We start from the raw sequence: 26611 nt of genomic DNA on the forward strand, positions 1-26611 counted from the left end.
CTTGACCTCAATAGTAGCCCAGCATCAAGCTTTAAAACCAAGTACAGATGGTCTGAAGGATATAAGGAGCACTGTTACCAAGCCCAGGGGCCTCAGCATCAAGACAAACACACTGTTAGTCCCATCTGCCTTTCTGCCCTGAGCCAAGTGACTGGTTTCTGCCTTGTTTCTGCTAAGAAATCCTCGCTTTGTATCTGAGTGCTCTAACCACTGCCAACAGCTCCCCTTGAGCAAAGACCACTTCTGGCAACTAGCCCAGCAACCTTGAACTACCCAGCTTTTACCTGGGTCCTCATCTCTTCACTCACCCTGCATCCATCCCATTCAGGTTTCTGCAAACTGTGCACATGCATAAGTGTGTATGCACACGCACACACACATACACACACACCCACACACCCCTACCTCAATAAATAAATTTACCAAGTACCTAATATCAAGACTCTAGGTAATGAATCAAAAGCACTTGTCCCACAAGAATATACAAATTAACTGCATCTGGGAATAATGCTTTATATCATTGCTCACCTCTATGAGTACAAATATTTGAGAGCCGTAACTACATAGAAACATATCCTCAGATGGCTTCAAATTAAATATGTCATTTATTGGAAGTGGGATCTTTAGAAGAGAGAAGAATTCCTTCATTATATTCCTCGCAGGTCTAGCATTTACTGTGTTGCACGATATATTCTTAACTATTTATTGAATGAATGTGATGAAAGAAAGAACAAACGAATGGTCTTTACTTGCATTTTCTGCGGATGGGTATTAAGTATGAGGGCAAGTTGGTTCCCTAAGAAACAGTTGTTACTTTTTTATGTAAAAAAAATGAGAGCATACATCAGGGCATGTCTGCCTGATTTCCTTCATGTCTGCAAGCCACTTCTGAAGAACTCAGTCTGTGTGGCATGATGCCATCACATGGTTCCAGAAGAATTTTCAGATTCACTTCCTTACTGAAGAAGGAAAGCTTATCTTGAAAAGGCTGACCTCAATGTATTAATGGATAGAAAAGTTGTGGTGTGCACACACATACAGATAATTAAATATTATTCAACCATAAAAAATGAGGAAATCCTACTGTTTGTGACAACATGAATGGACCTTGAAGACATTATGGTAAGTGAAATAGAAAAAAACAAAACTATGTAATCTCAATGATATGTAGAATCCAAAACAAACAAATTCATAGAAAAAGAGATCAGACTTCCCTTTTACTAGAGGCAAAGGGTAGGGATGGGGAAATTGGATGAAGGTGGTCAAAAGGTGCAAACTTCAGGTTGCAAGATAAGTAAGTACTAGGACTGTAACATACAACATGATAACTAAAGCTGACACTGATGTATAATATATGGGAAAGTTGCTAAGAAAGTAAATCTAAGAGTTCTCATTGCAAGGAGAAAATGTTGTTGCTTTTATTCATTCTGAGCTCATCAACTTTTATTAGTCCCTGAAGCAACCACATTGGAGCCCAACTTTTTACCTTCTTCTTTTCTCTCTAGGGTAGAAAGATTGCTCAAGGGCAGGGTACTCTGAGTCCCAGAGTTTTTCTGGACTCTTGCTTCACATGTCTTCTATGTCAAACAAATCACTAGTCACTAAACTGATAAAGAAAAGTTTGGACCAATGTGAGCACAGTGCCCAACAGAAAATCTCCAGTCAATGTCATCCCCAAACTGTTTCTCTAAGTGCCATTTCCAAAAGGAATACATTGAATAACAAAGACATTTAAATATCCATCATATCACTGAGCCTGTCAGAATCATTAATGTGATGTCAATTAATTAAGAATGACATTTAAATAATGAGTTAATGTTTTGCTTTCCAGCCTCAACGATTTCCTTACTTTGGACTGGCAGTGATGATGATAAAGATTTCCTGATGTCAGAAATAAAACTGGAACAGTGCAACACACACTTATACCAAGCCTGTTTCTTAATTTACTGTGTGAGAATCTTCCCTCCATTACAGCGAAGCCCTAACAAGGAGCTCTGACACAGGCCACTCAGTCACACAGGAAGTCCATCTGTGCTGGATTCAAAGAGAAATGCAAGACTTCCCATCAGAAAAAAGGGATGTGTCTTCCCCAAATCTTCCATAAAGGACCTGCTATCAGGTAGGTTCTCTCTCTGGAAGAAAGCTCAGCAACTCTGCTAAAAATATATGCTTACCCTGTTACTATAACCATATGGTTATATACAGAACTCTCTGCCTGACAAGATAGCAACAATTTTTAACTAGTCAGTCCATGTGCTACATAAAGAAAAAAAATCCTATAGTACACAATTTATTTCAATTTGCAAAGACTGACTTTTAAATAGCCTCGAATCAGAGATTTTCAGTCTCCCTGAAGTCCAATTAGCTGGTAGCAAGCATCCTGCCAACTCCTCTTTACATAAAGATAATTTAATGAATTTTGTACATACAAAATCGTAATAGTCTTACTAAATTCCCCCCTAGGTTTTGCATTATTGAATTGTACTTTTTCACCTTTACCAAAACCTCCTTAACATCTTGCCTTTAGCCTCTGAGTTATCAGAGCACCTTAAAAGATGGGGATGGTTTCACCAAAAAGAGGTAAAAATCCGTTGAGGTTCACAGAGTGCCAGAGAATCCAGTGGAGTCCAAGTGTGGATGAAGTTGAAAGTCCTGAGGATTTTGTGTTGGGCATTCAGCTCACGGAGCCCCTGAACACACTTTCCTCTCCTCAAATCACGAGAAAAAAGTGGTGACTGGGTGCAGCCAGTACAAGTTGACCATGAATAAATTCTTCTAATTGCCTTATTCATGACTTCACTAGGCAATACGTGGATCAGGGAAAGGTAGGGTTTATTAAATATCTGAATTTTACCCAAAGCATTTTCTCAATATAAAACAACATGAACTATATGGAAGCCTACCGTTGAAATTGAATAGCAGAGTATCTGCAGACATCTGTTTCAGTTCTTTTTTTAAATTTCACTTTATTTTACTTTACAATACTGTATTGTTTCAGTTCTGGTCTGGTATGCACATGAAGCTAGAAGCCCCAAAGAGCCCTAATCCACTCACTCCATACTTCTGTTCTCCTGTTGAGGGTTTTGGAAGACACTTCTGTTTCTGCTGCATCTAAGGCCCCCTTGGGAGAGGGTTCACCTCTCTACAAAAAATCAAGGACATAAGGGTTTTAGCTGATAGGTATTGACAGCTGGGAAGGAAGGCAATTTTAATATAATGGGAGTATGTTTGGAGCAACTGGGGAAATCTGAAGATGGTATATACAGTAGAGAAGTTGAAAATGTACTGAAATGGAAAAATGGAAATACTTGAATAGAAAAGCAAGTTCTTCAGTTGGTACAGTATGACATCATTTATGATATATATGATGACATACATCTTGTGTGGAAGAATATACACCAAGGTATGAAGAATGCTAATGCATATTCTTCGTAGGAACATAGTTTGTTCTACTTTTGCTCATTTATCTTTTCTAATTGTATAAAATGAACTGATATTATTTCTATAATAATAAGAGGTTATTAAAAATAAATGGGGGGTGCTTGAGTGTCCTTGACTGATTGGAAGGTAGAACTTAGTGATGATATTAAGGCCATAGATGGTCCAAAAGGAAGACAGAAATCAATGGAATTACTGTATCCATCCACCCAAGCCACTTGTCACAAAATTCAAATATCAGTCATCTTCTATCTTGTTAAGGAGGTTATGTAGTAAGAGATTGCACAATATGTTATCATACTGAGACATATTTTATCTTTGAAATCATTTGGAAAGTATTCCTTTTAAATCAAGTTTTGGACAGTGTGTAGCCTATGCCCTGGTGTACAGTAAACTTTATGATGTCAATACTTTTCCTAGCTTCTACAAGCCAACGCGTTCTCTAATTTAGCTTTGTCACTGGGAAGCCTAAGGAGTCTCAGCCAAACATGAGAACATCCCTAAAGCAAAGTCCCTTATAAACCATCCATGTACATAAGAATAAATGTGGGCTGAATTATTATCACTTAAATAGATTCATTTCTGGTCAAATATCTGAAGGTTAGGAATTAAGGATTAGGGTAAATCAAACAGTGATATTAGATTGGTGCAAAAGTAATTGCGGTTTTGCATTGTTGAACTTTGCCATTTGATACTGGAATACATCTTTTAATAAATATGGTTATGTTATATATCATTTCAATGAGCATTTCTTGCCTTATTTTTTTGCTAATGACTTATTACCTACTGTGTATTTTACATTTACTTTAGACTTACAGAAATTGTGTTAAACAAAAAGCAAATTTGAGCGATATTTTTATTTGAGTTCAAAATGGGTCATAAAGCGGCAGACACAACTCGCAACAGCAACACGTTCAGCCTGGGAACTACTAATGAACGTACAGTGCAGTGGTGGTTCAAGAAGTCTGGCAAAGCAGAAGACAGCCTTGAAGATGAAGAGCGTAATGGATGGCCACTGAGAGTTGACAGTGACCAACTGAGAGCCATCACCAAAGCTGATCCTCTTAAGCCACATGAGAACCTGCCAAAGAACTCCACACCGACCATTATATGGTCATTAGGCATTTGAAGCAAATGGGAAAGATGAAAAAGCTGGATAAGTGGGTGCCTCATGAGCTGACCGAGAATCAAAAAATCGTCATGTTGAAGTGCTGTGTTCTCTTATTCTATACAACAAAGAACCATTTCTCAATCAGATTGTGACGTGTGATGAAAAGTGGATTTTATAATCGCAGATGTCCAGCTCAGTGGTTGGACCAAGAAGAAGCTCCAAAGCACTTTTGAAAACCAAACCTGGACCAAAACAAGGTCACAGTCACGGTTTTGTGGTCTGCTGCCCACCACTACAGCTTTCTGAATCCCAGCGAAACCATTATATCTGAGAAGTATGCTCAGCAAATCAATGAGATGCACCGAAAACTGCAATGCCTGCAGCTGGTACTGGTCGACAAAAAGGGCCCAATTTTTCTCTGTGACAATGCCTGACCACACATGGCACAACCAGTTTCAGAAGTTGAATGAATGGGGCTACGAAGCTTTGCCTCATCCATCACATTCACCTGACCTCTCGCCAACCAACAACCACTGCTTCAAGCATCTCAAAAACCGTTTGCAGGCAAAATGCTTCCACGACAGTCCCACTGCTGGGCATACACACTGAGGAAACCAGAACTGAAAGAGACACGTGTACCCCAATGTTCATCACAGCACCGTTTATAATAGCCAGGACACGGAAGCAACCTAGATGTCCACCAGCAGACGAATGGATAAGAAAGCTGTGGTACATATACACAATGGAGTATTACTCAGCCGTTAAAAAGAATTCATTTGAATCAGTTCTAATGAGGTGGATGAAACTGGAGCTGATTATACAGAGCGAAGTAAGCCAGAAAGAAAAATACCAATACAGTATACTAACGCATATATATGGGATTTACAAAGATGGTAACGATAACCCTGTATGCGAGACAGCAAAAGAGACACAGATGTATAGAACAGTCTTTTGGACTCTGTGGGAGAGGGAGAGGGTGGGATGATTTGGGAGAATGGCATTGAAACATGTATAATATGTAAGAAACGAATCGCCAGTCTAGGTTCGATGCAGGATACAGGATGCTTGGGGCTGGTGCACTGGGATGACCCAGAGGGATGGTATGGGGAGGTGGGGGGTGGGGTTCAGGATTGGGAACACGTGTACACCCATGGTGGATTCATGTTGATGTATGGCAAAACCAATACAGTATTGTAAAGTAAAATAAAATAAAATCTGAAACAAAAAGGAAAAGAAAATGCTTCTACAACAAGCAGGAGGCAGAAAATGCTTTCCAAGAGTTCCATGAATCCTGAAGCATGGGTTTTTATGCTACAGGAATAAACAAACATTTCTCATTGGCAAAAAGGTATTGATTGTAATGGTTCCTATTTTGATTAATAAAAATGTGTTTGAGCCTAGTTCTAATGATTTAAAATTCATTGTCTGAAACCACAATTACTTCTCCATCAACCTAATAGATAAAACTCACATATTCTTAATTCATGTCAGACTCCTTTCCTGGTGCTTTACAGATACTAATTTGTTTAATCATGATTACTTTATGGAGCAGATTGTGTATCACATAGCAATTGCTGTTAGAGATGATGTAGGGCTGGGGTATAGATTGTGGAAACTTGTATCGACCTGCCCAGGTTCAAACCTAGCATTGCAGCTATGCCCTGTGTGAACCTGAGAAAATTATTTCTTCTCTCTGTGCCTCCATGCCCTGTAAAAAGTAGGGTGATACTTGATTCTTCCAATAAATGTTTAACACCTATTATATGGACACAACCACAAATATGACTTACTCCATTATCACAAGGAACCTATCATTTCCTGAGGAAGAGAAACATGTATTCAACTAAACATAAATCATTCTTTAAGAGCTATAAAATGCTAATGCTTCACTCTCATGTATCAAAGATGTAAGCTCTTGCTTTGAAATTAATATTCTTTATCATATTGAGAAAAACATTTATATTCCTAGTTTACTAAGTTTTAAAATATGAGACTAGATGTTTACATTTCGCAAGTACCATTTCAGTATACACTGCAATATTTACTTTTCCCTCTTTGACCTTTTTATATGCTGAATAAAGGTAACATTTTTCTATACTAAAATATCCTTGAATTTTTAAATCCAACACAATTAAGCATAACATTGTATCCTTTTAATATTGTATTGGATTCCAGCTACAAATAACATATTTAGGATTTTTTTCATCTACATTTATATGTAAAACTAGTCTTTCAAATTTTTTATTAATAGGTTAATTTTTTGAAACCCAAGAGCTTATTCTTTGTTTAGTATGTTTAAACAAGCAATGATTAATTGACTCTACCAAAACTAATTATGAGAAAGAGAAAAGTACCACAAATGTAAATTGTAATGAGAAGCAGGCTGTAACTACAGAAGCAGAAATTGGAACACAAATTATGAAACTATAAGTTTAAAAATTAAATCACACTAGTATAATTGAAAAAATGTTAAATATATCTACTCTCTATTCACTCAGTTTAGAAAATTTACTTAACTGCTCCTAAAAATCAATAAAAGAAATTTTTGTTATACTTCATATGTTTAAAGCACCATTTAACCTTTTCTTTATAATAGGGCATATTAAGTATGCCAATTTCCAAATTAACCACTTACAGGGGTTATATAAGAAATGTTTGCTAATTCTGGCTCTGCAAAGCAAACTGTAGTTTTGGTTTGAAAGTCTGGCAAATGAAAGAATTTATGTGCACCTTTAGGCAGGACCAGATGTGTTGCTTTGATTCCTAAGTTATCTTCTGCAAGATTTTCCACTTTTCAAAAAGTCCAAATTCTACACAAATATGCAAATTTATGGCTATAGCGTTATATTCTTAGGAATTACCAAGTGCTTTTCTCAGTCTCGTGTTTTATGAAGTGTTAGAGTTAACAGTAACTGCTTTCAAAGATGTTTCTTCTACAGAAAAAGACATTCCAAGTAGAATTTTAAAAACTGAAATATAACATTCTTCTGAAATTTTACTCACATATATACTTTATGGAAACAAAAACATAAATTTGCATGGAATGTGCCTAAGTTCAAAACAAGGGCACAGTTTACCAAGCTATTCCTAATGCCTTCTCAAGCCAACTCTGTGCTCAGTTCTTCCGAAAAATCATTTCCTCAAAGCCAGTTTCTTTGCATCCCTATGAAACCTGCACTTAGCAAGGGATATACTCATTGACTTCCAGTTGCCTGCTCTTGCCAGAATGTTTCTATAAAGAACTGAAGCTAGTCGGAGTTTGTGTGAGGTGGGAGTAGATAGCACCTCTTCCAAAGTGGTTAAGTTAAAAAAATCATGTAAGAAGGGGAAAGGAATGGCGTTCCCTCCAACAGAATAACTGCTGCTGTCCCCAGAGCGCTAACAGCATCAGTCAACTTTCTCTAGAAGTTTTCAAAAGGGCTGATCAACTATGAAGTCGGTAATAGTATTTAACACTGCCAATGGAACCCCTCGACACTACACATCACTGACACAATACCATCGCTGGGCAGAAACAGGCAAATATATTAACTTAATGACAGGTCAATGGACCCCCCTGAGGAATGTGATTATATTGTGCCAGCTCTTGTATAAATGTTAGTTCTTACATGCTGTGTTATTATTATTTTTCCTCCCCCACCCTCAAAGACCTTTTGAAGTGTTCAAAGCTAAAAATGAGGGAAGACGTGTGCTACTCCAAATCACAAAGGCGATTTGCTAACGCAAACCAGCCTGGTGCCCACAAAAGCCTCTATGTTCACTTTTCTCAAATTGAAAGCAGTGTCCAACCTGTTTCAATAGACCCTATGAAAATAAAACACTCAAGTCTGAAACACATGAACAGACAGGTATTGATGAAATCATTTTAGTCTTATGTATTGATTTCAGAAAGCTAAAAATCCTACAACACAGTCTAACCCTATTCTCATTTCTGTTTTTCTCTACCAAAATTGCTGAGGCTTTTCTGAAAACAACGGACCATCAGAAGATAATGCTCATGATAAGGTGTTAAGTGAACAGAGAAAAATGCAAAATCGTATACCTCTCCTGCAGGAATTCCCTTGTGGCTCAGCTGGTCAAGAATCTGTCTGCAATGTGGGAGACCTGGGTTCAATCAATCCCTGGGTTGGGAAGATCCCCTGGAGAAGGGAAAGGCTAGCCACTCCCGTATTCTGGCCTGGAGAATTCCGTGGACTATGTAAGTCCATAGGGTCGCAAAGAGTCGGACATGACTGAGCGACTTTCACTTCACTTCCTCCAGGAGCAATACAGTAGCAAGACATACAAACAGGTTAAGGATTGAAAGGCACCCTGACAAGACAAAGGCTGATCTGTTAAAATGCTGGGGCTGCGGATGATTGCTTCTTTTATTAAACCTTTATTAAAATGTTTTATGATTATTTCAAAAGTCAGAGAGAGGTCAGACATCACCCACTCACGAGCCAAATCTAGCCCACAACTCCTTTTAACAAAGTCATTAACATTTAATGTCCATGAGACTGTTGCATAAATATTTGCATTCTTAGCTTCTCATGAAAAATTGAAAGGTGTGGAAAAATTGGGTCCATGTTCCCATTTGAGCTCAACCAGCCCAAGAGCTATGACGAGACCATCTGAGCTTTATAAAGGGAGTGCTAGCTAACAAGCTGCCAAAGGCCCCACTCCCCACTCATCTCTATCGCCTGCCTATGGGCACCCACATGTGGGAATACTGCTGAAGACATCTGGATTGAGAAAGTTTCCATGACCCCATGCATATTAATAAGCCTCCTCCTTTCTCTCATCACATTGCTACATTTTGGATGTTCCCTCAGTGGTCAAATTAGAGACTGTGTATATCAGCCTTGAGAAGTTAGTTACATAATCTTGGAATATACCTAGTGTAATAAAAGTTTGGCAACTGACAAAAATGAGGCAGTTAATCCTGATGATTATAATAATTGATAATGATAATAAAAGCACTTTGGGGGCCGAGCTCTCAAATTTGCCAACTCTACTAAGCAAATAAACAAGACTTTTGAAAAAGTAAATTTAGGGTTAGAATATCTCAGTGTTACACTCACAAAGATTCTCATGGAAACCAAAACCAAGGTAGAATAGTGAGAAGCTAGATATACATTCCATTTGTCTTTGGTCCTTCCCTACTTTCTTTTAAACTGAAGCCAATGGATATGCTTGAGTTTGTCAAATAAGACACGTGGTGTTAAATTAGCCTATTCACGCAAGAGTGATACTTATCACTTCGAGGGTTCAAAGTCAATCCTACGTCACCAAAAATAGCAAGCCACCATAAATGTAAACATAAAAAAATGACTGATATGTAAAGAGGAACGCACAGTTAACAATGTGTAATGTAATGGTGTGGTTTTCCAGACTTTTGGTTTCTTGCTTTTTTGGGGGGTGGGGTGGGGAGGGAGGGAGGTAATATTGACATCCCACCACGGCCTTGGTGAAGGGACAATTCTTACCTTGTTAACGGTCCCAGGTCGCCTGAGTCTTGGCTTCCAGCTTCACTGGGAGTGCTCACTGATTTCGAGGAGGGAGACATAGGGGTTGGGACTAAATAATGAAAATAACAGGTATCCCATGTTAAAAAATGCAGCGGCTGCACTGGGGAAGAGCAGTGTCAGATAAATCAAAACAAACGGGCTCAAATTAAAGTGATTGTATGGCCAGGAAAGATTGAGATGGGATAAGGAAAAAAAAAAAAAAGGAAAGAAAAGAAAAGGAAAAGAGTCCAGTGAATTTTTCATACTTCGGAAATTAAAATTTGAAATGAATTTAGACAGAATTAACTTAGAGATTCTAAGGCCATGTCCACCTTAACAAAGTAAAATGGAGAATCAAAACAGTTACCTGGATAATTCAAGGCAAATCCCTCTCTAGCATGAACTATCCAGATAATTCTAATCCTCCACTTCATTTTGTTAGTATAGATGTGACCTATTCAAAATAAAACGAGGTGTCTATAAAACTTTAAATGATTATGAAATAAGTGATTCTGAGGACTATTTAGAGGGTCACGGGGTGTCAGAAAAGCCTGCTGCATGTCTGCACTTGGAGGCAAGCCTATTGTCTGTGGGGTATACACTGCATTTGCTATGAGAGACTAAACGACAGATAGAGAAAAGGGCAAATGTTGAACCCGGTAATTTAAAAATCTCTTTCAAAACAAAGCACGATGCCAGGCCGCTTTATTTTTACACTTAATTAATAGTTTCATCCCCTTGCACTGTTTACTGTGTTTGGGAATTGTGTGCTTTGCGTCTGGCAGCTCTAGAAAGCACTGCCGTGTACACGTAAGCAAACCGCCATTCTGAAGACAGGAGAAACAGGTTCACAGAGCAAGGTCAGTGCAGGCTGGAACTCTCAAAGACAAGGGTAATAAAAGAAAATAAATCAGAGGAAATGCAAGTGGATTTTTTTCCCCTCTGTCTTTCAGATACAAGCCAAATGTCCTTCAGATAGAAGCTGCACCAAATAGCCAAGGTGGCTCCAGGCCAGATGAGAACGGGATCTCAGTATCACTCATGCCAGAGACGCCATATGGGCAGCAAGAAACTTCAATCCATAGTGTAGATTCCCATTTGGTTTCAATCATGTGCAATTTCCTTTTATTTATTTAATAAGGTAAAGGGTTTAACTATGTTGCCCAAATCCTATAACACAATGGCAGATCTGTCAAGAAACTAGGAATTTCACGTGGTTCTACAATTAATTCACTGATTACTCTCTGCAATAAGTCAGAGGGTAAGTCGGAGAGATGGATAAAAGTTGAAAACGGGGTCCACTTTTGCCAGAGCCCTTTGGCAGGGATGACGGGATAGTTCAGAATTTGGTCATGGTTTAGGGATGTTTAAACTGTTTTGCTCTTAAGGTTTAATTGCTGGCTTTATGCAGGTTAGGGGAGAACAAATCTTCTACGGTTGTGTTTAACCAGTGTTCACACTGCAGCAAAACTTCAAAGCCTATTTTGTGGCAAAAATATAATTGCCAAGGGTCTAACATGTATTACTTGTCAACTAAGGAATAAAAAGGTTTGTCAGCTCCTCACAGAAGACCCATCACTCAAATATCCTGTGGGCTACATCTCCCTTACCACAAAGAAACTAACAAAATAATCAACGTCTTTTTGGGGTTTATTATATCATTGTTAGACATATGATTTTACTTACTATTAATACACACTGAGGTTGAGTATAAAATGTTTTTTCATGGTGTTTTAGTTTTGTGTGTATGTACTGAATTATATCCAGAAACACTTAATAATTTATATGATTATTACATTTTGCCCCTTTACTTACTTGTATTGATATACACACTTGCCATTTTATTGTTCATGGGATAATTTTTATTGTTAATTTAAGTAATTATGGAAATAAATGAAAATTTATGTTAATATAAAAGCCGATGATGGAATTAAAAGATGAACAATTTATAAAAGGGGATCGGATACTATCTTTATTTATATGTATTATTTCTAAAGCTTTTTTTTTTACTATATTGGATATAACATAGTTTTACAGACACCTTAGGATTACTCTGAAATGTATGGAAAGCAAATGGATAAAGAAAAATAAAATAACTTATCACATGAGTGATATATAGTGACAGAATAAACATATTATGTACAAGTCACCTTCAACAAAAATAAAAGAAATAGTTCAACATCCAAACCCTGAATAAAATGAGATCATGGATAAGTAACTAGGTATGAATGAGTCGGAGGAAGGGTGCTGCAGTAGAGATGCCGATTAGCAATGAAACCAAGATATACAACAGAGTCAAAGAAATTTAAACATGTTAATTAGCTGCTAATCTGCCACCATTTCAAGTTTTCCTTTAAGTTTCCCACCGAGCATTCTATTTTCATCATAGAATAACTCTGTGCCTGGGGTGGTTATGAAATTCATAACCAGATTCACAGTATTTAGGTTGGCAGAGAGAGGCTGGGATTCAGCAATGAAGTTTTTTTTCCTCCGTCTTGCGATTTCTGATATTTACCAGTGGTAACTCATTTAACAAGGATAAGAGACTCTAACAGTAATGCAGTGGAGTAGGTCGGCTGCAGCATCAGCCAGTAAGCAGCCAATTGCTAACCACTGTACAATCTGTCCTCCTATCTCCTTCCAGCCCCCTCAATTCCAAAAATAAATACACCTGAACCATAAGCCAAAGCATTTCTTAAAACATAAAAACAGGAGATGGAACAGAATAGTAAACGCTGGACATGGTCTATCCTACACAAGTCAAATCTGAGGCTATATTAAAACACAAAGCACTCTAAAGTACCTAGAGGGGGCTCTGGCGAGATCCCGATGCTTTGCAGCAGGGCCTCCGTCTCTCGGCGTTTGCGATCCAGGTCAGAGTCATCTGGAACTGGTTCTTTCTTCTGCTGCATGTCAGCCTACAAAAAGTAGGTGCCAGTGAGAAGGTGAGAACCGAGCTAAAAGTATGCCTCTGGATGGAACTGAAAATGGTAAATGCATGGCAGCAAAGACCAGGCAAAAGCCCTAAATAGATATAAACATGTGTATAAAGGGTGAAAAAACACTGAAACATTGTGACTGCTCTATTTAATAACTACTATAAGTACCCAGTACTTTCTCTTCTGGTTGAAGGCGTTTTCCTGCCTCTATCATGTTAGGAGAGTTTTTCTCACTTGGTCTCAGAAGAAACCATCACGACAAAATATTTCTAACTTGGATGTGGATTTAAACAAAAAAAAAAACACAAATCTGTCTAGTTATTTAGATACCCGTGTCCCTTCTGGGAAGACATATTATCAGTTCTTGATGAGTATGCATTTATAATATTCATGCCTCACATTTGGGATTATGCAAATAAGGAATTATTAGTGTCTGGCTGTAAGATTAGTTATGAAAATCTATAACTGTAAAATACATGATTGTATCAGTACTCTAAGTTTACCATGGTTTCAATAAACCAGGCTAAAATTCTTATTAAGGCATGTGAACAATACTTATCTAAGTATTGTTACATAATTCTGATTTTCATGGGCTTTTCTGTTATACATATTAACTCAAAGGAGAAAATTGTACACATGGAAAAATACAAAACAAAAAGTCATTCAGGAGAGATACACTCTTTCCCCAAGTGCTTTCTTGGGGAAGACACACTTTGTATGAGCTTTTGATGCCCAGTTTGTCTTTTCGAAATGAGGAAAACAGAATGCTTGGTGGGAAAGTTAAAGGAAAAGCAACAAGCCAAAATAGCAACAAGCCAAAATACAGGTTAAAGAAGGTTGGCGGTGGAATTCTGGGCGGGGGGGTGGGGGGGGTGGGATTAAATACTCAGGTTTCTTTTCTTTTTCAGAACACAATTACTACTTAAGACAAGGCATTTGCCCCACATCTGAAACACGATAACATCCCATTTGATGTGCAGCTACTTCACAACAAGGCTTTGTGAGTTTCCAGGAGTGAGACTGTCTCAGAGCTTGTCAAAAGCCGATTATCCACTTATCAGACACACCTTCCTCTCCGGGGGCAAGTTGGGCTCCCTCACAGACACATTACCTCTTTCAGGAGTACAAAGTACATTTCAAAGCAGTAAAGCATAATTTCCGTCATGGCAGCTACAACAGAAAGAGCTCATGCAACTCTGACTTGCGCCCAGACGGTAACCTACACACCGACTGTAAGCAAAATGCATCTTTGCGCACAGTGCGGGGCTCAGTGCTTCTGTTTTATTCACCTCGGGTTTAAAATACACTCAGGTATTTGATGTCTTTGTTGTTCAGTCGCTAAGTCGTGTCTGACTCTTTGCAAACCCATGAACTGCAGCACACCAGGCTTCCCTGTCCTTCACATTTTCTGGAATTTGTTCAAACTCGTGTCCATTGAGTTGGTGATGCCATCCATCTCATCCTCTGTTACCCCCTTCTCCTCCTGCCCTCAATCTTTCCCAGCATCAGGGTCTTTTCCAATGAGTTGGCTCTCTGTCGTCAGAGGGAAAACTGCCATGATGGGGATCAATAAGGGCTAATGAGGAGGTAGAAGATTCAGGTTCTCTCATGTAATCCATGAGATTTCTGAAATGGCAGTTTAATCTTGGACGATATGAAAGCTCACTTTCCTTCCCAATTTTAACCTTTAAACTAGCAAGTTCCAAAGTTTATGCAGACAACAGAGCCAAAGATGTGTGCATGCTAAGTCACTTCAGCTGTGTCTAAGTCCTTGTGACGCTATGGTCTTTATAGCCCACCAGGCTCTTCTGTCCATGGGATTCTCCTGGCAAGAATACTGGAGAGGGTTGCCATGCCCTCCTCCAGGGGATCTCCCCAACTCAGGGATCAAACCCACATCTCTTACGTCTCCTGAAATGGCAGGCTGGTTCTTTACCACTGGCACCACCTGTGGAGCCCAGAGACAAAGACAGAACTAAGATTTTTTAAAAGGACCTTGCAGAGTGATGATCTATGTCAATGTTCACCTATCATAAATTTAAAAGAAGGACTGAAGGGAAAGCGGGCCAATAAAAGAAAAGGGAATCACCACTGTCACTACTGAAATATACGTTAAAAAAAAAAAACAACAACAAGATAAGCAAAATTCGTCTCAGGAAGCCAAAGTGGCATAGCATGGTTTTACAGTGAAGAGGTAAGCCGTAACCGACTGGACTGTCAACTTCACTGAGAATAGATATGTGTTTATTTTGTTCACAACTATATCCTCAAATCTAGATCCAGGCTTGCCACACAGTCGACGCTCAGTCTAAAAATGCTGAATGAATGAAACGATTGCCTTTGGTAACTGTTATGTTATAGATATAAAATCTAAGAATTATACACCATTCAGGAGAGTTTCCACCAGCTACACCCCATTCAGAAAGCTCCTTTACCACACTGCCATGAGAAGGCATCACCTAAACTCCCAGTGACCCAGCGCTCATAACAAAGCCATTTCTATATTCTAGCAATAGCAACAAAAAAATCGAACCTTTCTTCATCCCTTCAACAAAAACTTATTTAAGGACAACAGGGTGCCAGTGATAATGACCATGAGTTCTAATGAAGCTCACATAGAGTGAAACAGAAGAGCCATCCAATCTTTTCCTTTTGAATAAACTGAAGGCATATTATCTATAACTTTCTGTTATATATGCCCTAGGCAGAAAGGCACAGAATTTGTTTTTTCTTTCATTCTAACTTTCATCATTAAGCATTCAAGAAACATATTAGAGTGGGCTTCCCTGGAGGCTCAGTGGTAAAGAATCTGACTGCCCAGCAGGAAACATGGGTTTGATCCCTGGGTTGGGAAGATCCCCTGGAGAAGGAATGGCAGCCCACACCAGTATTCCTGCCTGGGAAAGCCTATGGACAGAGGAACCTGGCGGGCTATAGGCGCTCGGGTTGCAAAAGAGTTGGACACGACTTAGCGACTACACAAGAACAAAAACATACCAGAGAGTAAACCTTGTGTCAACACACATTGCCGGACAGTGTGCAAAAGCAGCACGCAGAACTCCACCTCCAAGTGTCTCCCCCACAACACAAGGCGCCTCCACAACGCATTCTCTGCCTTCTGCCTTTTTTACTTCTTAACAAAACAGACAACGCAATGACAGGTGACACGTATTAGTAAGGATAAATCATCCATCTAGACGCAACAGAAGCTTAGGAAAGCCGCTGACACTCAACGTTGACCAGGAAAATTGCAAGGTTAGGTAACTGGGCCTTATTGGAAATAAAGCCAGTTCCTAACTGCTATCAATTAACACCTTAAAGTAAACAATGTGCTTCTTCATCCAAGACAGTTATACCAAGTGCCCTAATCATGAAACCTCTGACATTTCCCATGTAAATACTACAGAGTCCTCACACATTTTAATGACTCAATAAGGCGTTTTTGCATACTAGTAATTTAAAATATGCTCCATGTCTCTCCCAGCAAATGGAATTTCTGTTCGTGAGTTGAGACCCAGAGACGGGACCCAAAGAAAGAAAATTTGTCAGCTGAATGATTCGTCATTTTTCCAAAGACAGCTGCAGAGCTGTTAACACACTAGGACAGGTCAGAAAACCTCTGTCCATCCTGTTGTTGTTCGTTGTTCAGTCGCTAAGTCTTGTCCGACTCTTTGCAACCCCATGGACTGCAGCATGCCAGGCTTTCCTGTCCCTCACTATCTCCTGGCATTTGCCCAAGTTATGTGCCTTGAGTCAGTGATGCCATCCAACCATCTCCTCTGACCTTGCGGCAAGTCAGCAGAAGGCCAAGAACAGGACAAAACGTCAGGGTGGCCTCATTAAGCACACCTCATTGCTTTAAAGCCAATTTTTCATGAAATTGGCTCTGCATCTTAAATGGTGGCCACTATAATTATTTAAAAATCAGATTGCATCCATAATAGCACAACCAAGAAAGCAGTTGACATCCAAAGGCACAGAGAGTGGTAATTTTATACATGAACACAGTTTCCTGGGTCTGCGGAGACAATCAACCTGGGTGGTCCCAATTCATACCAGTTTTCAGTCATGGCAAATACGCTGACCCTCAGATTAGCAATTAAAAAGCACTTTGTTTCCTTTTTATTCTAAACATGTTTTATTCAAAATATAAGCCTAAGTAAAGCTGAAAGAAAACAAACATAAGCTTAATGCATGCTAAGTCATTTCAGTCGTGTCCAACTCTTCACAACCCCGTGGCCTGTAGCCTGCCAGGCTCCTCTGTCCACAGAACTCTCCGGGCAAGAATATTGGAGTGGATTGCCATTTCCTTCTCCAACATACGCTTAAGGCTATGTATGATAACGACCCTTAACTGGAGCATCCCACAGACTCAGGATCTGAAGCTTCCAAGGAAATTCACAGAAAAAAAAATGCAGATGCTTGGAAAGAATGCCTGTGACCAGCATCTCAGACCTGCCCCACCTAGGTCAGCTAGTCATTCATTCGCTCACTCCTTAGTTCTATGAAAAGTGAAAATGGTAGTCACTCAGTTGTGTCCAACTCTTTGCAACTCCATGGACTGTAGCCCGCCAGGCTCCTCTCTCCATGGAATTCTCCAGGCAAGAATACTGGGAGGGGTAGCCATTCCCTTCTCCAGGGGATCTTCCCCAGGAATCGAACCTGGGTCTCCTGTATTGCAGGCAGATTCTTTTACTGTCTGAGCCACCAGGGAAGCGCCCTTCTATTGAAGACCTACTGTGTGGCAAGATCTGTGCTGGACATTGACTCCGTGGTGAAAAATACAACCCTGTCCCCCAAAGCTTGTGCTCAGTGAGGAGGAAAAAAATAGGTAAATGGTGCTAAATAATTTGGTAAGGTCAGGGATAGGGCATAGGACTAACTCAGTCATGGGTTAGAGAAAGGCTAAAGAAGGGTTAGAGAAGGCTTTCGAGAGGAAGAGACGTCCAGGCTGAGAACTGGAAGGCATGTGGTTAACAGAGCAGCGGAAGCCAAGGGGAGGGAATATTCATGAACTCCTGTCAAGAGAGAGCCTGGCCCATGGGGGGAAATGTAAGAAGCTGAGCCTTGCTGGCTGGAATGTGGATTTAGGGAGAAAGGAAATGAAACGGAACAGGGAGAGCCATTGTGCCTGTCTGGGACCCCCGATCAGTGGAAGCTGGAGAAGGCGTGCTGAAAGCATGGCCCCACGTTTCTGATCTGGACAACTGGCTGGAATAGGGGGTCCTTCCTGAGACTGGAGATAAAGTCAGATCACTTCTGAGGCTCAGCCCCTAGGGCCCAAGAGCATGTGAAAAAGAAAGATCAGAAGAGATTACTTCCAGGTTTCTTTCAACTACAGAATGCTGTCATCCCAGGAAACTAGGGGCTTTGGATTAGAAGACTCTGCTGACAATGGGGCATTTTTGAAAAATGGAGTCCCCAGCATTGATGCTGATGAATGGCCCTGCGTGAGGGCCATTTCAGGAGCAGTTTCAGCCGCTTCTTACCAAGCAGATCCTCTGTGTCTTCACAGTCCTGCATCACCTCCTTGGATCCTCACAGAACTCCGAGGAAGGACCCACTCTCCTATCCATTTTACAGAGGGGAATCCAAGTGCAGAGGGGTCCCAGACCCATTCAAGGCCATCCTGCAAAGGGCAGAACCAGGTTTCCCAGCCATGTGAAGCTTGAAAGCCTCTGTGTCAGCCCAGAGTTCTACTGCCTACATCTTGTTAATACAACACTGGACTCTCAGAACAAACCAAGTCATCACAATCTGACCCAAGGAAAGATCTTTTGCAGGGGAGATGGACTTGAAGGGTCAGCGGTGAAAGCCAGGATAGACCTTCAGGATGATACAGTTCAATGATCCCCAAATCTGACCCTATTTAGATACTTCAAACCAGAAACTCTGGGGAGGGGAGACTGGGACACCATTGCCATAGGACCTCCCTGATGGCTCAGCAGGTAAAGAATCCACTTGCCAATGCAGGAGACACAGGAGATGCAGGCTCAATTCCTGGGTCGAGAAGATCCCCTGGAGGAGGAAATGGCAACCCACTCCAGAATTCTTGCCCGAAAAATCCAATGGACAGAGGAGGCTGGCAGGCTACAATCCGTGGGGTCGCCAAGAGATGGACACGACCTAGTGACTAACATAGGCAGCCATGGAGCAGAGTCAGGTTTCAACCAGCCTGTCAGTTTAGCAACAAAGAGACTAAGACTGTGTAAAACTTTAATTCCAAAAGGAGGTGGAGGCCCAAGAAGGCCCCAAGTCCAGGTGCTCTGCACACCATCACCCCCACCCCCAACAATGTGCTGTCCCCAACCCGTCAAGGCTCTGTCTGTTGAATAAAAGCTAAATCCCCACCAGGCAAAGTTATGTGGTATAGGAACAGAAAGGGTGGCCTGTTTCCATCAGTCTTGTTTGCCTGTAATTTCCTCCCCCCAAATGTGTGAAATGACAAGGATGAAGCAGACAGAATAATTTGGAGCCAGATTCCCCATATCACTTGGCATTTTGTGGTAATTCTATGGAATTCAAGTGGGATATTAGGATGTCAGTTTAAAAGGAAACCGATTATTAGTAAAGGATAACAGGTGCTTTAAAACTACAATAAGTGTTGACATTTGAAGGAAAGGGAACATAATAACTTAATGCTTTTTTTGGCTTCACATGGAAATGAATAGCCATTCCTTGTCAATTCTCACCTCTGCCTCACTCAAGACTGCATACATAACAGCAGAGATCTCCAAAGGCAAAACATTATGCTCACTGTCAAGGACAAATAAACTATGGCATCAATCAAAGCATAATGGTACCAAGAGAAGCAAGATGCCAGGAGGTCAGAGGGTGACACAATAATGTTTTACTTTGCTGGAAAATAATTGTTAGAGATTTTTTTGCCGTGGTCTCCCAGCCTGATAGTGTGAAACAGCACTTAGCTTCTAAGTCTTCAAAATACATTATTTTTTCCCTTAAAATAAAAGTAGGGAAGCAGGTCTGATTTCTATACACATAGCAATACCACACTATACAAAGCTTCCTTCTTAGAAACTACCAAAAATATATGTGGCATCTGTTTTTTGTACAAGATGTGGGCTATTTCTACACCGCCACAATAAATCAGAGAATTAAAAATAAACTATTTGTTGGATTGAGATAATAGGAAAGTCACATGATATAGTAGAAAGGCATTTAACTGGGAACTAAGAGTCCCAGATTCCATTCCTACACTGTTGGTGGAAATGTGAGCAGGTGTAGCCACCATGGAAAACAATATGGAGGTTCCTCAGAAAACTACAAATAGAATTCAGCACATGACCCAGCAATCCCACTCCTGGGAAAATATCTGGGCAAAACTATAATTCGAAAAGAAGCATGCAGCCCTATGTTCAGAGTGGCGCTACTCAAATAGCCAAGACATGGGAAGAACCTAAACATCCACCAACAGATGAATGAAGAAAGAAGACGTGACCCATATATACAATGGACTACGACTCCCTCATTAAAAAGAGTGAAATAACGCCATTTGCAGCAACACGTGTGGGCCTCGAGACGATCACACGCAGCGAAGTCAGTCAGAAGGAGAAAGACAAATGTCGTATGATACCACTTACATGTGGAATCTAAAATATTGCACAAATGAACCTGTCTACAAAACAGAAACAAATTCACAGACACAGAAATCCGACTTTTAGCTGCCAAGCAGCGGGGAGAGGAATGGACTGGGAGTTTGGGATTGGTAGATGCAAACGATTACGTTTCGAATGGATAAACCACAAGGTCCTAATGATTAGCACAGGGGACTATATTGCAAATCCTGTGATAAATCACAATGAAAAAGAGTATGAAAAAGAATGTATGTTTGTGTGTACCTGAGCCACTTTGCTGTACAGCAGAGATTGGCAAACATTATAAATCAACTATACTTCAATAAAGGAGTTTTTAAAATATTTTACAAAAGGAAAAGAACATACATCACAATTTCTTTAGAAATAATAGTGAAAGAAATTAAGGAAAAGAAAGGATGGCTTTTCTATTATAGTATGCTTATTAAATGGTCTAAAGGTTTAATTTAAAAAAAAAGAGTTCTGTATTCCAGGCAGAAAAGCTGCACTTCACCTCTGGGTTTCTGTTGCTTTGTTGGCATAAGGAGGGGCCTGAATGGAAGGTCACTGAAATCTCTTCTGGATGTAACGTATCATACAGCAGTATCTCCTAGACTATCTACTCCCTCATCAAAGGAGAAAAATGCAGCTTTCCCTTTACCAACTCCAGCATACTTATTTACCCCGAAAAATACACACACTGAGGAAATAATGGTAATCCACTGGCATCATTTTCTATTTTCCTCCTAAAATGTTCAGGTTGGGTAGTTTTTTTTTTTTTTAAAGGCTTTGCTCGACACTACTTTCATTAAGTAGTAACTACATCCCAGGTTACAGAGTTACTAAGAAGACGTCAGAGGCTGAGACGGCTGGATGGCATCACTGATGCAGTGGACATGAACTTGGGCAAACTTCAGGAGATGTTGAGGGACAGGGAGGGCTGGCATGCTGCAGTCCCTGGGGTCACAAAGAGTCAGACACGACTGAACAACAGTATATCCCAGATATTGCTAAGTGCTTTATAAGATCAATTTGTTTAATCCTCATGACTGGACACTACTGGACGCTATTTCCCTGTTAAGCACAGGGAACTGAGACCCGGAAAGGAGGAGCAATTTCCAACAGTAAAGCTATCGCAGATCACTTTCAGGGCTCTGTTCAAGTCTGGGGTAAACCTGGGGTTTGGGGATCTCTGGACCAAATGCTACTGACCGTTTATGTGGTGCCTGAGCAGTGCACAATAGATGGCAATGAGCTTACTGTTCTAAGTATGTAAATATCACTCATTTTATGCAGGTATTGTAAATGCATTCTTTCACAGGATCCTCTTTATCCATTTGACCAGCCCCTCAGAATTGAGTGGTTTTCCTTTTCCCTGATGACAGCACAGCACCCAGGACTTACCTCTTTCTTTTTTCTCTCCTCTTCCTTCCGTTTCTTCTCTTCTCTTATCTGTGCTAAGCGCTGTTTTTTGCGCTCTAGCTCAGCTTTTAAGTCACTTTTGTCAGACATGTTGGTTTCCTTGGAGCAAAAGAAGAAAAAAAGTGAATATACACAAATAACTTTTTTGTATTATCACTGCAGAAATCATTCAAAAGGCAATCAAACTTGAAAACAGAACTTCTGGGTAGTAACAGATTGTATACCTTACCCTCTGTTGAAAAATCAAATAAGTTACATCTGATCTCCCCCTATATAAAATCTTTCCTTTTCATGTGCACATAAACATATGAAAAAATACAATATTATAGGCTATTCTATAATAGCAACTTAATTCAGAATAACACATTTTCCTGTACAAGTTTCTTAACAAGTAAACAACAAGAGAATCAAAGAAGAACCATCATCATGACTTCCAATTTAGATGATAATGGACCAATTCATCCTCACACTGAGAAAAGAAAATGGGCTGTCATAAACTCTTACAGATATGCCTTGCTTAAATTTCTATGCACTCAATAAACATTCCTCCACCAAGCTTGGGCACATGGAGATTTCATTTTGCCTAATATTATATGCATCAGGGAAGACAGCCCTGAGGACCTAACATGTTAATCTTTTCCCGTAAAACTCCTCCTGAACTGTCACAATTAATTTCATCTCCAATACAACCCTATTTCTATAAAACTTTCATTTGCATACTGAATGCAATTCTGCTTATTCTGGCACTTTTCCTTTTCACAGCAAAAAATGTTTGTGAGCACATGAATTATGAGATAACACTATGACAAGTTCTTGGGAAAACTGATCTGAACAAGAGTTTTCATGTTAACGGTGAGGATGATCCTAGTGGTGATGGTGCCAGACATTTCAAGTGAAATGAATTTGGAGAAGACTGTCACCAATTATCCATCATTTATATTTGTCTCTTTTCTGCTCCCAATTGGAAACTAAGAAAATGGAAGCACTGAGAAATGAAGAACCCTTCTCTGACCCAAATTCCTAAAATACATTTCTTAAAACACTAATGATAAGTGTCACAAGTATCCATTTGAATTCTACTTGTATGCAACTATGATGAATATAGGAACACACACATATAATATACCTCTAAGTAGATGACAAAGCGAGGGACAGAAAAAAAAAAAAAACACCCTAAAGGATACAAAGCGGGGCTTCCCTGGTGGCTCAGTGGTAAAGAATCTGCCTGCCAATGCAGGAGACGCGGGGTCAGTCCCTGATCCGGGATGACCCCACAGGCCCAGGTGCACCTTGGTCGTGTCACAGCTCCTGAGCCTGTGCTCTAGCGCTGGAGAGCTGCAGCTACAGAACCCACACACTGCGACTACTGAAGCCTGCGTGCCCAAGGGCCTGTGCCCTGCAATAAGAGAAGCCCCTCCAACGAGAAGCCTGCCCACAACAGCTAGACAGCAGCCCATGTTCCTAGCAACTTGAGAAAAGCCCAGCCAAGAGTGTCCAACACAGTCAAAACTAAATAAATAAACTTTATATATATTTTCATATGTATGTGTGTGTGTGTATTATATGTACATATAAAGCACAAGCAATGAAAAATCCTGGAACTTCCTGTTACTGTCTTTAGAAGGTAATCAAGAATCTGCAGTCACCCTTAGGCACGTTCAGATGAAATACACACTGGGGAGTGTACTGTGCTCCTCCTGTCCTACCACACACATTTTTGCTTATAGTATGATGGCAAAGATTTGCAGAAATAATAACCATCATCATGATAGTCAATCTCTGCTATTCACGACCAACACGACTGAAGCGACTTAGCAGCAGCAGCAGCAGCTATTCACAACCATGCTCTCCATTTTCAACACATGCTCATTGAATAGTTAACCTGTGCTAGGCATTCTCTGCAGAGCCAGATTCTTTCCTTCAAGGACTGCACATCTCAACTCTGTGAGCATGCAGTGTGGCTGGAAATGCTCCCTGAGAGCTTGGTGCACTGATCACTGAGGGCCAGACACTTTACATGTATTATCACGTTTAATCACAACCACCCAAGGAGACAAATATTATTACGAGTGCCTTTTTCACAATTCAGATAAAGGAGATTCAGCAAGACCTAACCCTGTATAGTCCATACATTTGTTGTTATTGTCCAGTTGCTAAGTCGTGTCTGACTCTTTGAGACCCCATGGACTGCAATAGGCCAGGCCTCCCTGTCCCTCACTATCTCTTGGAGTTTGCCTGAGTTCAAGTTAAAGTCCATACACAGAAGGACCTCGGTTTAAGCATGTCCATACTCTGAACCTCACTCTGCTGATCGCCAGTGGATGCAGAACAAGACACAGATCTGGTGGAGGAGATGAGGTGAGCTTTGAGTAGTGGAATTTGAACTTGACATGGAATGAGGTCAGGGACTAGCACAGGAAGGGGAGAGGTCTGCAAAGACCTGCAGAGGAGAGAACCAGCAGGCTGTGCATGAGAGGAGCAGATGAACTCAAGTCAAGAAATGCAAACTTTAGTCAGTAAGCACAGACCTGTGGAGGCAAGCGGCAAAGACCTGAAAAAAAAAGAAAAGTGGGTTCACTAGGTGTAATAAGGGTTGGGAAATCAACAGGTGTATGAAAAAGAAAAGTGACAAGTGAAAACAGCATATAAATTTGCTTATGTCTATTCTTATCCCTTGAAATTAAAAGATGCTTGCTCCTTGAAAGAAAATCTATGACAAACTTTGACAGCATATTAAAAAGCAGGGACATCACTTTGCCAACAAAGATCTGTACAGTCAAAGCTAGGGTTTTTCCAGTAGTCATGTATGGATGTGAGAGCTGGACCATAAAGAAGTCTGAGGGTCAAAGAACTGACGCTTTCAAATTGTGGTACTGGAGAAGACTCTTGAGAGTCCCTTGGACAGCAAGGGTATCAAATCAGTCAATCCTAAAGGAAATCAACCCTAACTATTCATTAGAAGGACTGATGCTGAAGCTCCAATAGTTGGGCCATCTGATGTGAAAAACCCACACATTGGAAAAGACCCTGATGCTGGGAAAGATTTAGGGCGGGAGAAGAAGAGGGCAACAGAGGATGAGACAGTTGGATGGCATCGCTGACTCAGTGGACATGAGTCTGAGCAAACTCCAGGAGGTACTGAAGGACAGGTATATAACCTGAGGACACAAAGCAGTGCTTGACGCCAGGAGGCAGGAAACATTCTGCCTGAAGGAAAAAGGTCTTTCTGGTTCCAAACTGATAGCTGACACGGAAGAACATGGACTCAAGCAGTTAGAGCTGATTTTTTTTTTTTTCCCCCAAGAAAAGCCATAGAACTGATAAAAGTAACAGTTACCACTAAAATACTGTTTGCCAATAATTTTCAACACCAAAAATCCTGGCAAGAGAAAATGAGAACCTGCTGCCAGAAGCCACCTGAGAACTTAGAGATATTCTTCCCCAATGGGGGCCAATGCGATTTACGATTTTGTTACTTTTCTGCTGTAAAAAATGAAATGTCTTATCAGAAAAACTACTGTTAAAGCAATAGCTGTGTCATCCTATGCTGAAAACAGCCAGTGGCAACGCCTCACAAACACCCTAAGTTTCTCTCTCTCCACATTCCCTTTTCTCTGCCTTTCCCAATCTGTCAAAAGTATCAGCATGACTTCAGGGATAGATCACGGTCCTTAAGGCGCAAACCACGTAATAGGAGCATCCTGCGTTTGTTGCGATTTTCCTGAGAAGGGCTTGATTCAATAGAGGGATGTAAACTGTATTCTCTATGGAAGAAGTGTTAAGGTCTTCTTAACACTGATAAATCTGTCTGATAATGGTGGTCATTTAAGTTGCTGTTACCAGCCACAAAGCCAATATTTAAAAAGTATAACAACAAAAACACCAAGGGAATTTTAAAAGAATTATATTACATACTACATAGTATACTATTATACCACATAGCGATGTTTCCAATAACACTTCACTTTTTTAAGGCAGGAGAAGCACAGTGTTAAAAGACAGAGACAGAATACCTTCCACTTACCGATTTTTGGATCTATCCCAAACTAGACACTTAAGCACTGACCGTTGGAAGAATACGAAATCTCAAGAGAACACCTCATTGAGGCTTTGGAAAGTACGCAGTAATGAATGGACCTTTACAGAGAGTGAAATGGCTAAAATAGTGGCACGAAACGCAGTGTCAGCACTGAACGTCACAGGCTTGCCCCGGGGGGATTGCAGGCTCATCCACTAAAAACTCCCTGCACATTAAACAAAGCAAACCAAGGAGCAAGGCACAGGGGACACCAGTTATAGAGCTTCCTGGGGCTAATGCAGGTCACACTGCAAAGGCAATTTTGATGCTTTCAGTTTAAGAAAATAAGAGTCAGAGCTACCTGCTGCTAATCATTGCTCACTTACTTCACACACATAGAAAAGCCAGTTTCTTTCACTTAAGGGCAAGGAGTCAAGCAGAAAAATCAAACCCACCCCAAGGTGTATGTCTCCTTCTTGTCTCGTCATCCCCCTGTGCTCCTACCCACCAGCCAACCACAGCGCAACTCCATCCTGGCTTGGGAACACTCACGGCAGCCCCTCCCCAGCTCCACCCACGCGGGGTCGGCTGTTTAGGATGCG

At 40.5% G+C, this 26611-nt stretch overlaps 1 protein-coding gene across 4 annotated transcripts in view; it reads right to left on the reverse strand.

The window, feature by feature from the left end:
- DYNC1I1 (dynein cytoplasmic 1 intermediate chain 1) overlaps positions 1–26611 on the reverse strand; it is a 368960-nt gene that overhangs the window by 304007 nt on the left and 38342 nt on the right. For 2 of the 4 annotated variants that reach the window (XM_018047394.1, XM_018047396.1), the window contains exons 2-4: positions 21974–22090; positions 12842–12956; positions 10018–10108 (exon numbers count right to left, since the gene is read on the reverse strand). In XM_018047394.1, coding sequence (XP_017902883.1) covers positions 10018–10108; positions 12842–12956; positions 21974–22081 — 314 coding nt within the window. In that variant the 5' untranslated portion in view covers positions 22082–22090. Of the gene's footprint in view, positions 1–10017; positions 10160–12841; positions 12957–21973; positions 22091–26611 lie in introns of all 4 variants that reach the window. The other 2 variants (XM_018047395.1, XM_018047393.1) reach the window with 1 other exon arrangement.

Source organism: Capra hircus, chromosome 4, assembly GCF_001704415.2.
Source record: "Capra hircus breed San Clemente chromosome 4, ASM170441v1, whole genome shotgun sequence".
In the NCBI taxonomy this organism is placed as follows: Eukaryota; Metazoa; Chordata; class Mammalia; order Artiodactyla; family Bovidae; genus Capra; species Capra hircus.